Source organism: Nicotiana tabacum, chromosome 2, assembly GCF_000715075.1.
Source record: "Nicotiana tabacum cultivar K326 chromosome 2, ASM71507v2, whole genome shotgun sequence".
In the NCBI taxonomy this organism is placed as follows: domain Eukaryota; kingdom Viridiplantae; phylum Streptophyta; class Magnoliopsida; order Solanales; family Solanaceae; genus Nicotiana; species Nicotiana tabacum.
In genome coordinates, this window is record NC_134081.1 from 22,622,989 (window position 1) to 22,636,791 (window position 13,803).

The window sequence follows — 13,803 nt, forward strand, 5'->3', positions numbered from 1 at the left end:
TTTCTTCCTGACGAGTTTTCTTGAGATGATTTTTCTCAAAAGTAGTAGGCAGACTTCTAAGGATTCTTCGAACTTGATCACCGCTTGAGTAGGTTTTACCAAAGGCTTTCAGATCGCCAATAATTTTACTGAATCGTGCAAACATCTCCTCAATGGATTCTCCTTCTTTAATCTAGAAGAGTTCATAGTCTTGAACAAATAAATTTATCCGGGTTTCTTTAACTTTGCTGGTTCTTTCATAGGTAACTTACTCAGGCCCCACGTATTCCACAGGGCCCTCGGGCTTCTCAGGTCGTCGTTACCGCACCAGTTGCCACTCCACCTTCACAACCGGCCAGGGATGGAGGTAGGGAAGGTAGAGGTCACCCTAGAGGGAGGGAGGCTAGGCCAGGATAGATGTTATGCTCTTCCTACTAGTATGGAGGCAGTTGCATCCGACTCAGTTATCACAAGTATTTTTCTAGTTTGTCATAAAGATGAATCAGTCTTATTTGATCTAGGCTCCATATATTCCTATGTATCATCTTACTTTGCTCCATATTTGGGTATATCTCATGATTCTTTGAGTTCTCCTGTCTATGTGTCCACGCCTGTGGGAGATTCCATTGTTGTTGGCCATGTGTATCGGTCGTGTTTAATTGTTCTTGGTGGGTTTGAGACCAAAGTCAACCGATTATTGCTCAGTAGATTTTTATGTTATCTTGAGTATAGATTGGTTGTCGCCCTATCATGCTATTCTTGATTGTCATGCCAAGACAGTGACATTGGCTATGCCAGGTTTGCCACAGTGGTGTCTTTCCTTAAGGCACAGTGGATGGTTGGGAAAGAGTGTGAGGCATATCTAGCCTTTGTGAGATATGTGAGTATTGATACTCCTACTGTTGAGTCAGTTTCGGTAGTGAGGGACTATCCAGATGTATTTCTAGCAAATCTTTCGGGCATGCCGCCTAATAGGAATATCGATTTTGGTATTGATCTGTTGCCGGACACTCAACGTATTTCTATTCCACCATATCGTATGGCCCCAATAGAGTTAAAGGAGTGGTTGCAAGAGTTGCTTGATAAGGGTTTCATTTGGCCTAGTGTATCACCTTGGGGGTGCTCCAATCTTATTTGTAAAGAAGAAGGATGGTTCGATGCGCATGTGTTTTGATTATCGACAGTTGAACAAGGTGACAGTGAAGAACAGGTATCCGTTGCCACGCATTGATGACCTATTTGATCATCTACAGGGTGCAAGAGTGTTCTCAAAGATTGACTTGCATTCAGTCTATCATCAGTTGAAGATTCGAGAGACGGATATTCCGAAGACTGCCTTCAGGACTCGGTATGGTCATTATGAGTTCTTTTTTATGTCATTTGGGCTAACCAACGCCTTAGCAGCATTCATGCACTTGATGAATAGTATATTTCAGCCCTATCTTGACTCATTCATCATTGTGTTTATTGACGACATCTTGGTGTACTCCCGGAGATGGGAGAATCATGAACAACATTTAAGGACCGTGCTTCAGACCTTGAGAGAAAAGAAGTTGTATGAAAAAATTTCAAAGTGTGAATTCTGGCTTGATTCGGTGGCATTTTTGGGTAATATCGTGTCGATTGAGGGGATTAAGGTAGATCCAAAGAAGATTGAAACAATGCAGAGTTGGCCCAGACCGTCTTCAGCTACTGAGATCCGAAGTTTTCTTGGTTTGGCAGGGTATTGCCGTCGATTCGTAGAGGGTTTCTCATCTATTGCTGCACCTATGACTAGATTGACCCAGAAGGGTGATCCGTTCAAGTCAACCAAGGAGTGTGAGGAGAGCTTTCAAAAGCTCAAGACATCTTTGACTACATCCCCAGTTTTGGTGTTGCCTACGGGTTCAGGGTCTTATATTGTGTACTGTGATGCGTTGCATGTTGGCCTCGATGCGATGTTGATGTAGGATGGTGGGGTGATTTCCTATGTGTCTATGCAGCTGAAGGTGCATGAGAAGAACTATCTTGTCCACGACCTTGAGTTAGCAGCTATTGTTTATGCCTTGAAGATTTGGCGGCACTATTTGTACGGTATCCCTTGTGATGTCTATACCGACCACCGGAGTCTACAGCATCTGTTCAAACAGAAGGATCTAAACTTGCGGCAATAGATATGGTTAGAGTTGATTAAGTACTATGATATCACCATTCTATATCATCTCGGAAGGCCAATGTGGTGGTCGATGCCTTGAGTCGTAAGGCGGAGAGCTTGGGCAGTTTAGCATATCTACCGGCAGCGGAGAGGCCATTAACATTGGATGTTCAGGCCTTGGCCAACCAGTTTGTTAGATTGGATGTTTCGGAGCCGAGTCGAGTTTTGGCTTGTGTGATTTCTCGTTCTTCTCTTTATGATCGTATCAGAGATCGTCAGTATGACGACCCCCATTTTCTTGTCCTCAAGGACACATTTCAGCACGGCGATGCCAAGGAATTCACTATTAGGGATGACAATATGTTACGTATGCAGGGCAGGCTGTGTGTGCCCAATGTATATGGTTTGTGTGAGTTGATTCTTCAGGAGGCTCACAGTTCGCAGTACTCCAATAATATGGGTGCCGCTAAGATGTATTAGGACTTGAGGCAGCACTATAGGTGGAGGAGAATGAAGAAAGATATAGTGGAGTATGTAGCTCGGTGCCTATATTGTCAGCAAGTGAAGTATGCGCACCAGCGGCGAGGTGAATTGCTTTAGAGGCTAAAGATTCCAGAGTGGAAATGGGAGCGGATTACTATGGATTTTTTTGTTGGGCTCCCATGGATGCAGTATGGGTAATTGTGGATGGGTTGACCAAGTCGGCTTATTTCATTCCAGTGGTGACTACTTATTCTTCAGAGCAGCTGGCTCAGTCTATATTCGCGAGATTATCAAACTTCATGGTGTGCCCGTATCCATCATCTCTGAGCGGGGTATGCATTTTACATCGTTGTTCTGTAGGGCGGTACAGTGTGAGTTAGGAACGCGGGTTGAGTTGAGTACAGCATTTCACCCTCAGATGGACGAATAGTCCGAGTACATTATTCAGATACTGGAGGATATGCTTTGTGTATGTGTGATGGAGTTTGGGGGTTCTTAGGATCAGTTCTTACTGCTTGCAGAGTTTTCCTACAACAATAACTACCAGTCAAGCATTCAGATGGCTCTGTATGAGGCCTTGTATGGGAGGCGATGCCGGACTCCGGTGGGTTGGTTCGAGCCGGGTGAGGCTAGGCTGTTGGGTATAGACTTGATTCAGAATGCTTTGGAAAAAGTTAAATTGATTCAAGATCGATTTCATACAACCCAATCTAGATAGAAGAATTATGCGGATCGGAAGGTTCGCGACATTGCATTCATGGTTAGGGAGTGGGTCTTGCTCCGGGTTTCGTCCATGAAGGGTGTTATGAGGTTTGGTAAGAAGGGAAAGTTGAGCCCTAGGTATATCGTACCTTTTGAGATTCTTGAGAGGATTTAAGAGGTGGCCTACAAGCTTGCACTACCACCTAGTCTAGCTGCAGTTCATATAGTATTCCATGTTTCTGTACTCCAGAAGTATCATGGTGATCCGTCTCATGTGTTAGATTTCAGCTTAGTCCAGTTGGATAAGAATTTGTCTTATGTTGAGGAGCCGGTGGCACTTTTGGACAGGCAGGTCCGAAAGTTGAGGTCGAAGAACATTGCTTCAGTGAAGGTCCAACGGATGGGTCAATCAGTCGAGGAGGCTACTTGGGAGACCGACCATGATATGCATAGCCGCTATCCTCATCTTTTCACCACTTCATGTATGTCTCTATACTCGTTTGAGGACGAACGTTTGTTTTAAGAGGGGGAGGATGTAACGACACGGTCGGTCGTTTTAAGTATTTTAGCCTCGATCCCCTATTTATTGTCTTTTCCATGTTATATTGTGATTATGTGACTTGCCGGGGTGCTTGATTTTGGTTTCGAGTGAGTTTCGGAGTGAAATAGGACATATAGTGCCTAAATTTGGAGGTTTAAGTTGTAAGAATTGACCGTAGTTCAATTTTTGTGTAGATAACTCCGGAATAGAGTTTTGATGGTTTCAATAGTTCTGTATGGTGATTTTAGACTTTGAAGCATTCTCAGGTGTTGATTTAGAGGTCCGTAGGTCGTTTCGGCATGAATTAGCGAAAGTTAGAAAGTTTAAGGTTCGGAAGGTTGGAAAGTTTGACCGGGAGTTGACTTTATTGATATCGGGGTCTGATCCCGATTTCGGAAGTTGGAATAGGTCCATCATGTCATTTATGACTTGTGTGCAAAGTTTGAAGTCAATCGGAGTTGTTTTGGTATGAATCGGCATTAGTTTTAAAATTCAAAAATTCATAAGTTCATTAGGCTTGAAACAATGTGCAATTCATGGTTCTAGTGTTGTTTGATATGATTTGACACTTCGAACGTGTTCGTATGATGTTTTAGAACTTGTTGGTATATTTAGTTGAGGTCCTGGGGGCCTCGGGTGTGATTCAGACAATGTTCGACGCATTTCGGAACTTGTTGAGCTGCAGATTCTCTTGTGTCCGGTGTCCTTATACGCGCTCGCGAGAGAGGTCTCGCATTCGCGAAGGGTACCTAGGAGGCAGGTGAAGTTTTTTCTTCGCGTTCGCGAAGAAGAGGAGGGCTGGGGGGGGGGGGGGCTCACACGTTTGGCCTACGCATTCGCGAGTGAGACTTCACGTTCGCGAAGCTTGGGATCGTTTGGTCATCGCGTTCGCGAGTGGGTTCTAGCATCCGCTTAAGAGGAATTTGGGCAGCAACATCTTTGTGCTTTGCGAACGCGACGCACCTTCCGCATTTGTGAAGAAGGAATCATTGGGCAGCATAATATAATTTAAAAAACGAGGGTCCATCTCACTTTTTATATTTTGGACCTAGAGAGCTCGGTGTGAGGCAATATTTTGAGGGTTCTTCATGGAGATTGTTGGAGTAAGTGATTCTAACCCGGATTGGACTATATTTCATGAATCTATTTCTATTTTCATCATCTAATTAGGGATTTCAGTTGGAAATTTGGTGAAAATTTGTGAAAACTTCCTAGACTAAATTTTTGAGTTTTAAAAGGCAATTTGAGATCGAATTTGAGTAATTCTTGTTTGGTTGGACTCCTTATCAAATGAGTGTTCGGATTTTATAATTTTGGTCGGGTTTTGAGACGCGGGCTCAGGTTGACTTTTTGAGTTGACTTTTTATTTCTTTGCAAAGATCATAACTTTATTGTTCGAATTAGTTTCCTATAGTTTATATTTATGGTATGAAGTTATTTTGGCAAGATTCAAGTCGTTCAGAGTTGGATAATCGAGGAAAAGGCCTACTGGTGGATTGATTAGCGTGTTTTGAGGTAAATATCTTGCCTAACTTTGTGGGGGAAAATTTATTTTGGGATTTGGTGTTGTTTATGATAATTATGATATGCGAAAGCCGTATACGCAAGGTGACAAGTGTGTGCATGGGCTAAATATGAATATTACCGGTTTTAGCTATGTAGATTCCTTTAATTCCTTAATGGAGCTATCTTAACATGTTATCTTCATTGATTAGTCTATTTTACATGATCTATTTGTCTTAGCTCTTATTTGTTAATTGCACTACATGTTTAGTTGAAGTTCTTATTTCCTTTATTCCATATTCATTATTTAACCGTTGAATTCTTACTCGAAGTTGTTGTTCTAGGAATATATTGTTTGTTGAAATTGGTATTGAGTTATAAAGGTCGTGATTCACATTTAGGCAAAGTGTTAAGTTGTGAAATATCATTTATTTGAGTTATTCATTTCCGGTTGTTATTGTCGAGACTCTTGTGTACGTTATGGTTGAGCCATGGGCTCTTTACTGTGAAAACACTGTTAATGTTGGTTTCTTTCGCAAGTTGTGATGTTGGGCACTTGAGGTGCGACTTGTGATACGTTGTGATATTGATACGCATGCGGTGGTATATGGTTTTGGGGCTTAAGCGCATGTGGTGAGATAAATCGGGCTTGATATGCGTGGCTAGTAGGGGAACTACTAGAAGTCATGCAGTGTGATAAGGTGGGCTAAAACACGGGATGCTATTTTGGAAAAAATGATTTTTAAAACTAAATGCAAGGCTCCCGCTGTGATATAAGGGAAGATTGTGATTTATTCTTGTGATTTGAGACTATGAAGCGGTACCTCGGCAGTGATTCTGGTTGATATTTCTCTATTGATGCACCTGTCTTTGGTTATTTTGTTTCCTTAGCATATCATTCCTTGTTCTATCCGTATTGCATCATTTGCTTAGTTCTGTGTAGCTAACCTTAATATGTTATTTGTTGTTTCAATTTCATTACTTTCATTACTACACTGCCTTACATTTGTACAATATTTTTTATTTATTTCAGTAGGGCCTTGACCTGACCTCGTCACCACTCTACCGAGGTTAGGCTTGTCACTTACTGGGTACCGTTGTGATGTACTCATGCTACGCTTCTGCACATCTTTTTGTGCAGATCCAGGTACCTCCTACCAGTCCAAGCATCAGTGAGTTGAGTTCGTACGTGGAGACTTCAAGGTACATCTGCCAGCGTCCGCAAGCCTCGGAGTCACCCTTTATCTACTTTATATTTTCCTTCTTCTACTAGTTACAGTTGTATAGGGATGACTATGATACCGTTGTAGAGCTTGTGACTCAATATCACAAGGTTTTGGGGAAACTGTAAATGTTGAGCATCGAAGTTTATTCTATGTAGATGTTGAGTATTTGAAAGTTTATTTTCTATTTCAGTTATATTCCGCATATTTGTTAGGCTTACCTAGTCTTAAAGAAAAGGTGCAATCACGACATCCTACAAAGGGAAATTGGGGTCGTGACCCTCTTTTTGTTAAAAATAGAGAACCTGGAAAATGCTCATTGTCTGTATATATGTTAATGATCTTATATTTATTGGGAATGATATTACCATGTTTGTTGATTTCAAAATGTCTATAATGCATGAGTTCGAGATGCCTGATCTTGGTAAAATGCATTACTTTCTTGGTTTAGAAGTAGTGCAATCTAATGATGGTATATTTGTTACCCAAAAGAAGTATGTGCAAGAAATTTTAGACAGGTTCAAGATACAGAATTGCAATCCCGCAAATACTCCAGTTGAGTTTGGCTTGAAATTAAGTAAAGCTGGAAGCGCAAGAAGGTGGATAGCATACTCTACAAGCAAATTGTAGGTAGTTTGATGTATCTTACTGCTACAAGGCCTGACATCATATATGTTGTAAGACTCATAAGATACGTGGAGAGCCCAACTGAAATTCACCTAGTAGCTGCCAAGAGAATCCTCTGTTACTTATAAGGAACTAAGGATTTTGTTTAGTTCTACAAGAAGGGTAAAAAATCTGGTTTGATTGGTTTTACTGACAGTGATTATCTAGGAGATCAAGGGGACAGAAGGAGCACTCCATGTTATGTTTATATGCTAGGCACATAGGCTATTTCGTGGTCCTCTAAGAAGCAATCAATTGTCACTTTGTCAAGCACCGAAGCTGAATTTGTTGCTTCTAGAACTTGTGCTTGTGAAGCTTTTGGTTAAGGAGAATTCTTGAAGAACTGAAATTCAAACAAGAAAGAGCAACTACAATTTTTGGGACAACAACTATGCCATCAAGTTGTCAAAGAATTCAGTGCTACATGGAAGAAGCAAGCACATTGATGTGAAGTAGTATTTCCTGCGAGACCTCAACAACGAAGGAACAATAGAGCTGCAATATTATCGAAGTGAAGACCAATTGGCGGATATTTTCACCAAACCTCTCAGATTTCCCCCTTTCCAAAATCTGAGGAAGTTGATGGGCATTGGCACTATGGAAGAGTTTTAGAAGCTAAAGTGAAACTGAAGCTTGAGAGCTTTCAGTTTAAGGGAGGGTATTAGCAAATAAATAATTATTATTTAGCTTTGTCCTAATCTTTCGAATAGTATTTTATCATGGGTTTATTAACTAGTACTTAGGAGTAAGTGGAGGTGAGTAGCTCCAAATTTCTTTCTTAAGTTTGTTGCATCTTCTGAGAACTAAATAGTGCAGAAAATAATTTCTTTTATCTCAACTTGTTGACTCTTTATTCTCTGTTTTTGCTTAATAGTGTTGTCTTCTTTTTTTCTCTGTTTCTTCCTATCAAAATGCCCATTCACATCACAGAAAATTAAAGAAATGTTGAGTCATGTATTAGAAGTAGACGTGACTAATTCTAATTACTTTATTACGTCTTTAATACTAATGACGACCGAAACAATAGTTTAGCTCAAAATGAAAAGCAAAAGGAAAGAAGAACAATGAAAGAAATAGAAGCACGATTTATTTATGTAGTTACTACTAATATTACACAAGCATATACCAAACTCACTTTTCTTTTCTCTCCATATTATCCAGTACAACCTTTTGCTTTCTCTTTATTTTACTTCTCTCCATATTATCCAGTACAACCTTTTGCTTTCTCTTTATTTTACTTCTCTCATTCCACAATTATATGTGGAGTACCAAAGAAGACATACTATATGCATCAAATTCAACCTTTTAGTTAATGTATTTCAACATCTCTGAGGTGGTGGTGATTCCTGGTGATTTCCTTCTTAGGAACAGTGATAGTGAGCATTCCATTCTCCATGGATGACTTCACATAATCAGCCCTAGAATTGATAGGCAGTGAAAAGGAAGTGAAGAATTTTCCACTGCTGCGTTCATAATGGTGCCAATTATCGTAATTATCTTCTTTCCTCATTCTCTTTTCCCCAGTAATCTTCAGCACTATGTCATCCTCCACCTGCACAAGCACACGTAACACATAATCACAATGGGTTTAACCGCACGAACCATAGATAGTCTCTCTCTCTCCTGTTTTAAGTGTCATTTAACGTTTTTGCAAGTCCATTAAAAAAATACCAAGTATAAAGTATAATTTGTTAAATTATCCATAAATGATAACATTTGACTATTAAATGTTCCTATTGGAAAGTGTATACTACCTCCGTCCCAATTTATGTAAAACTGTTTGGAGATCGGGAATCAAACCTTTTAAATTTTGATAGTGTGCAATCATGTAGCCTTTAAGTTTTTTGAAATAAAATATAAATATTCAAAAATAACATAAAAAGTTCTATAAGTCACAACAATTAATAATTCAAATATTTAAAAGACATGAAAAATGCGGTAAAAACGTGTTTGAAGTTCCAAAACTGAATGGTGCCACATATATAGATTAGGACGGAGGGAGTAATTAATTACTAGTGTAATTACACCCAAAGACCTTGAAAATAGATGGTCTTGATTTTTTGACTCCCGCTTGTCCTATGGGCAAAGCTTTTAAGGTCAAAAATCAAAAGTGTTGCCCATAGGGCAGTTGGGCTAAAACGGCCCAAAGATACTCTTAACATGGTGTGATATTGTCCGCTTTGATCCAAGCTCGCACGATTTTTCCCAAAAGGCCTCACACCATTAAGAGTATTCAACTTGTTATAAGTAGCTTATTTTTCTATTCTACTTTCTATGTGGGACTTTGTTCACACACTCCCAACAATCTCCCCTTTGAATTAAGTTTTACCTGACCCATCACAGTTTATGGGCTAATTTGGAGATTAACTGTGTGTCACCCACATGATCTGAGTATTTACGGTCACCGAAGCCCAAAGAGAAATCAAACTATGTATGCGTCTTTGAAGCTATAGGTAAAGGTAGTGAACTGGCTCATAGACGGGCAAAGGCACTAAATCGGGACATACACCATCACTTTGCCATCTCCATACTCGTGTCGCCAAACCATTGGCTCTGATACTAGTTGTTGGGCTAAAACTGTCCAAAGATACTCTTAACATGATGTGATATTGTCCGCTTTAAACCAAACCCGCACGGTTTTCCCCACAAGGCCTCACACCATTAAAAGTATTCAACTCCTTATAAGTAGTTTTTAATAGCAAAGATAAAATTTGAAAAAATAATCGTCTTGGGTTTTTAAAGCGGCACAGTTTCGGGCTAAATAACACTTGAAATGGGAGGGAGAGAGTATATATAAGAAATCACTAAAATTTGGACCCATAATTTCAAAAGCATAATATATTTAGGGGTAAGAAGGATACCTGTATTTTCACTTCTTCTTTCTTGTAGCCGTGCAAGTTAGCTCTAAAGATATGAGCCTCAGGTGTTTCTTTATACTCAATTTGAGCCATCGTTGCAGGTGCATGGTGGAAAGATGGTGCTGGTGCTTTGAGAGATCGAGGGGTTTCCAAATAAAATTCATGGAAAGGATCCCAGACTTCATTATGATGAGCAAAAGGGTCGTGTACTTGGTAGCGTGCGTGGTGAGAATAAGGATCGAACACTTGGTGTTCATGGTTTCTTCGACCAAATGCAGGCATGTGCGACATTTTGTTTTTTCTACTGTTTCTTGCTGGAAGTATTATGAATGGGAGAATATATATATAGGGGAAGAGATTTAGAAGTTTCAAGAAATGGAATTTGTTTGAGAGGGATGTAAAGTTAAGGAGATGGTGTAATATGGAAGATTTTTACGGTTGAAATGAAAGAGAATGGAATTCCTTAAGGATTTGACGGACACAATGGCGAAAACATGGGAAAGATTCGATCGATCTGTATAAGAATGGAATAAAAAACAGAGGAAAATCCACTCAGGTTGTGATAGCTAGCAAAGGTCTTGTACTGTATAAATATGCCTTTGGCTTAATTTCTATGTCAATTGGATGGAAATTGGACTTTTCTCCAAACAAATTAAGCTTATAGAATTAGTTTAATTAGATGTGAAGATTAATCAGAAAATATACACTAACACATATATATATTTTTTCGAAAGAAGCTGATGATATGTTAAAGAACTTCAAACTAGGGGCAGATCTAGTATTGTAATTGTGACAACTTTTAGACCTAGATAATTTATTTGTCTAAAATCCACTGAAATTGTTGAAAATATTAAAACTATGAACCAAGTACTCAAATAAGATTATATTAAGTGGTTGAAACTTGAGTCAGAAATGCTTCAAACATAATGAGATTTCAAATTGCTTTTCTTAGAGGTTCGATATTTCTATTTTGCTCAAATTGCCTTACTTGTTGCAAGAATAATCATTGCATTTTATGTCTGTCAAAAATTCTATGTTGGACGTGTCTCCTCTAATTCTGTTCACATCTATACTTTATTCTATCCGATATCTCAGTTCCGCCCACAACTTTTTATGATCCCTATCCAGATGGAGGATATCCAGACGGAGGAATATCATATATTATATATGAATTAATTAGGAGTTTAAGCACTGTGTAAATGTCTTGTATTTTCTGGTATCCTATATTGGATTTTGCTATGTCCTCGAGAAATAGTTGATACTCCCATACGTCTCGTCAAAGTAGACCTAATTTTATATGCATAGTTCTAACTAGTTGCCATATGTGATACTACTTATTAGTTTGAACTAGTTAATTTACTCGCGCTACGCACGATCATAAAAAGCTAAAATATATCTAAATCAGTAATGGCATATAACAGAAAATCAATCTTTACTAATAAAAAATTTCTTTCACGATTTTACTATAAACTATTAAAATGGATAATGACATGAGAATTGGTAAAATTACATTAACAGTGAAACATCTTTTACACAATTAAAAGTTAAATTTTAATCTTTACTCACTTAAAAACGAAAGATCTAACTTCAGATAAAATACCTCGCCCTTCGTCTAATTGAAGTGAATCCTTCATAGTACTATAATACTCTACTATTTAAGACACGAAAAGAATGCTTTAAATAACAACTTAAAAAGTTAAGAATAATGAATCCAATTTTTGTCTTACTAAAATAGTATATAGGAAAAGGGAAAAAGAAAAAGGAGATGATTATTAAAAAAGCTTTTACATATATAGAGTAGAATGTTCCCCAGCTAAACTGATTTATTTGTTGTTTACTGCTCCCTCCGTTTCAATTTATGTTAACCTATTTTCTTTTTAGTTCGTACCAAAAAGAATGACCACTTTTCTTATTTGGAAACAATTTACCTTTATGCAATGATTTATAGCCACACAAAATATATGTGCCTCATTTTACACCACAAGTTCAAAAGTCTTCTATTTTTTTTTAAACTCCGTGCTCACTCAAATGGGTTCACATAAATTGAAACAGAGGGAGTATATCATACTATTAGGGGTGTTCCTAAAAACCCGAAAAACCGAACCAAACCGAAAACCGAACCAAACCGACTAAAAAAATCGATACTTTTTAGGTTTGGTTTGGTTTTGGTTTTAAATTTTAAAAATCGATTAAATTTGGTTTGGTTTTGGTTTTAATAAAAAAAAATAACCAAAATAAACCGAACCAGACCGACTATAAAAGTAGCTATATAAATTTATTATTACACCTATATATATGTATATTTTTATATAAAGTTTCTGAAATTTTATGGTACATATTAGTCATTTGTATTTTTAGTCTAGTTCCTTGCTATTATAATAATCTAATTCTTTGCATTCTAGTTTGATTGGTAATTTTATTTTGCTAAGTACAAGAATTTATTTCATGTTAAAAATAATCAATTTTTAATTGAGTACTTAAATTATTCATCACTATTTGAGTCAACTGTCATGAATATATCTTGGTAAATGATAGATTTCTCAAAGAGCAATTAGTTTGATAGTGTTACGTTGAAAATGTAGTAGCCGGAATATGCGTTTGGTAGTGTATGTCTCATATTTATAAAAAAAATAATAAATAACCGAAAAAATCGAACCGACAAAAAACGAATCGATAAAAAATCGACTTAATTGATTTGATTTGAATATTTGAAAAATCGACTTAGTTGGTGCATGTGCTGCTATTGGTGGTGGCTTCACTATTCTCAGCCTCTACCTCAAGTTTTTTATCCTTGTATTCATTTTAATTGTCGCAAAAGTAAAGGCATGTAAAGCATTGTGGCGCCCAATAAATGTTATTACACGTTAAAGATTTAGCTTTCAAATTAGATTCAGCCGCAATACAGTTTTTCTTTTTTCTTTATTTTTTTACTGAAAATGGGTTATATTAGTATTATATGGAACAACCACTTTCATGTTGAGCATAATATCAACGCTTTGGTTATCATACCATGCAGCAAATGCAATTTTTTAATGAATATGACTTTAGATAATTTCAACGACTGCCAGACCATATTAAGCAAGAACCAAAAACAGAAATGACCATTTGTCTCAGAATTTTATTAATAATAAAAGCTATAGTTATAACATTTATAGCAGCAAAAGTTTACACAGCAGAAATCAAGTATATGACACAAACAACTTTATTTTAAGGCACCTCATATGTATAAAAGCTGACTTATAACTATATTACATTGAAACTTTTATTAAGCTAGTCATGAATCATTCAAATTCTCTTTCTAATACAAGTACAAAGGAAACAAAAGATCTTCTTTACAGTCCAAAAAAGTTTCAGGGCTCCCCATAATCCGAGCAGAGGTGGCTACCATAATAAAACCCATTGAACTCACAATAATAATTGGTTCATGAGTTTTTTGTTGACCTTACTTCCTAAATATCGACCAAATGGAGCAACAGTCATACTCTTAGCTTCTCCGTCAAAAGATAAGTCGCATTTGATGTTTCTATAAACCCTCCGATCACAAACAGATTTGAGTGCGAAATTTCAATAGCAACTAAATTCAAATGACCAAAATGACATGGTTGATAGTAATATATTAAGCAACACAAAATGACATGACAATTTACTGGAATTCACACAAGCAATAGATTAAATATGGGAGAAATGGTTTGAAAAAAAAAATAATAACACACA

The 13,803-nt window shown here is 37.6% G+C and overlaps 1 protein-coding gene across 2 annotated transcripts; it reads right to left on the reverse strand.

Annotated features, from left to right (window-relative positions):
* Positions 1-8,296: 8,296 nt before the first annotated feature.
* LOC107810534 (18.1 kDa class I heat shock protein) lies at positions 8,297-10,419 on the reverse strand. Of its 2 annotated transcripts, XR_012699500.1 has the most exons (3): positions 10,093-10,419; positions 8,447-8,783; positions 8,297-8,398 (listed from the first exon to the last, which is right to left on the reverse strand). XR_012699500.1 is itself a non-coding variant. In XM_016635328.2 (2 exons), the coding sequence occupies exons 1-2, from the start codon at positions 10,378-10,380 to the stop codon at positions 8,541-8,543; spliced, it is 531 nt and encodes a 176-aa protein (XP_016490814.1). In that variant the 5' UTR covers positions 10,381-10,419; the 3' UTR covers positions 8,297-8,540. The 2 variants fall into 2 exon arrangements, 1 of the variants encoding a protein (XP_016490814.1); XM_016635328.2 differs by having other exon boundaries at positions 8,297-8,783.
* Between the last annotated feature and the right edge of the window lie 3,384 nt (positions 10,420-13,803).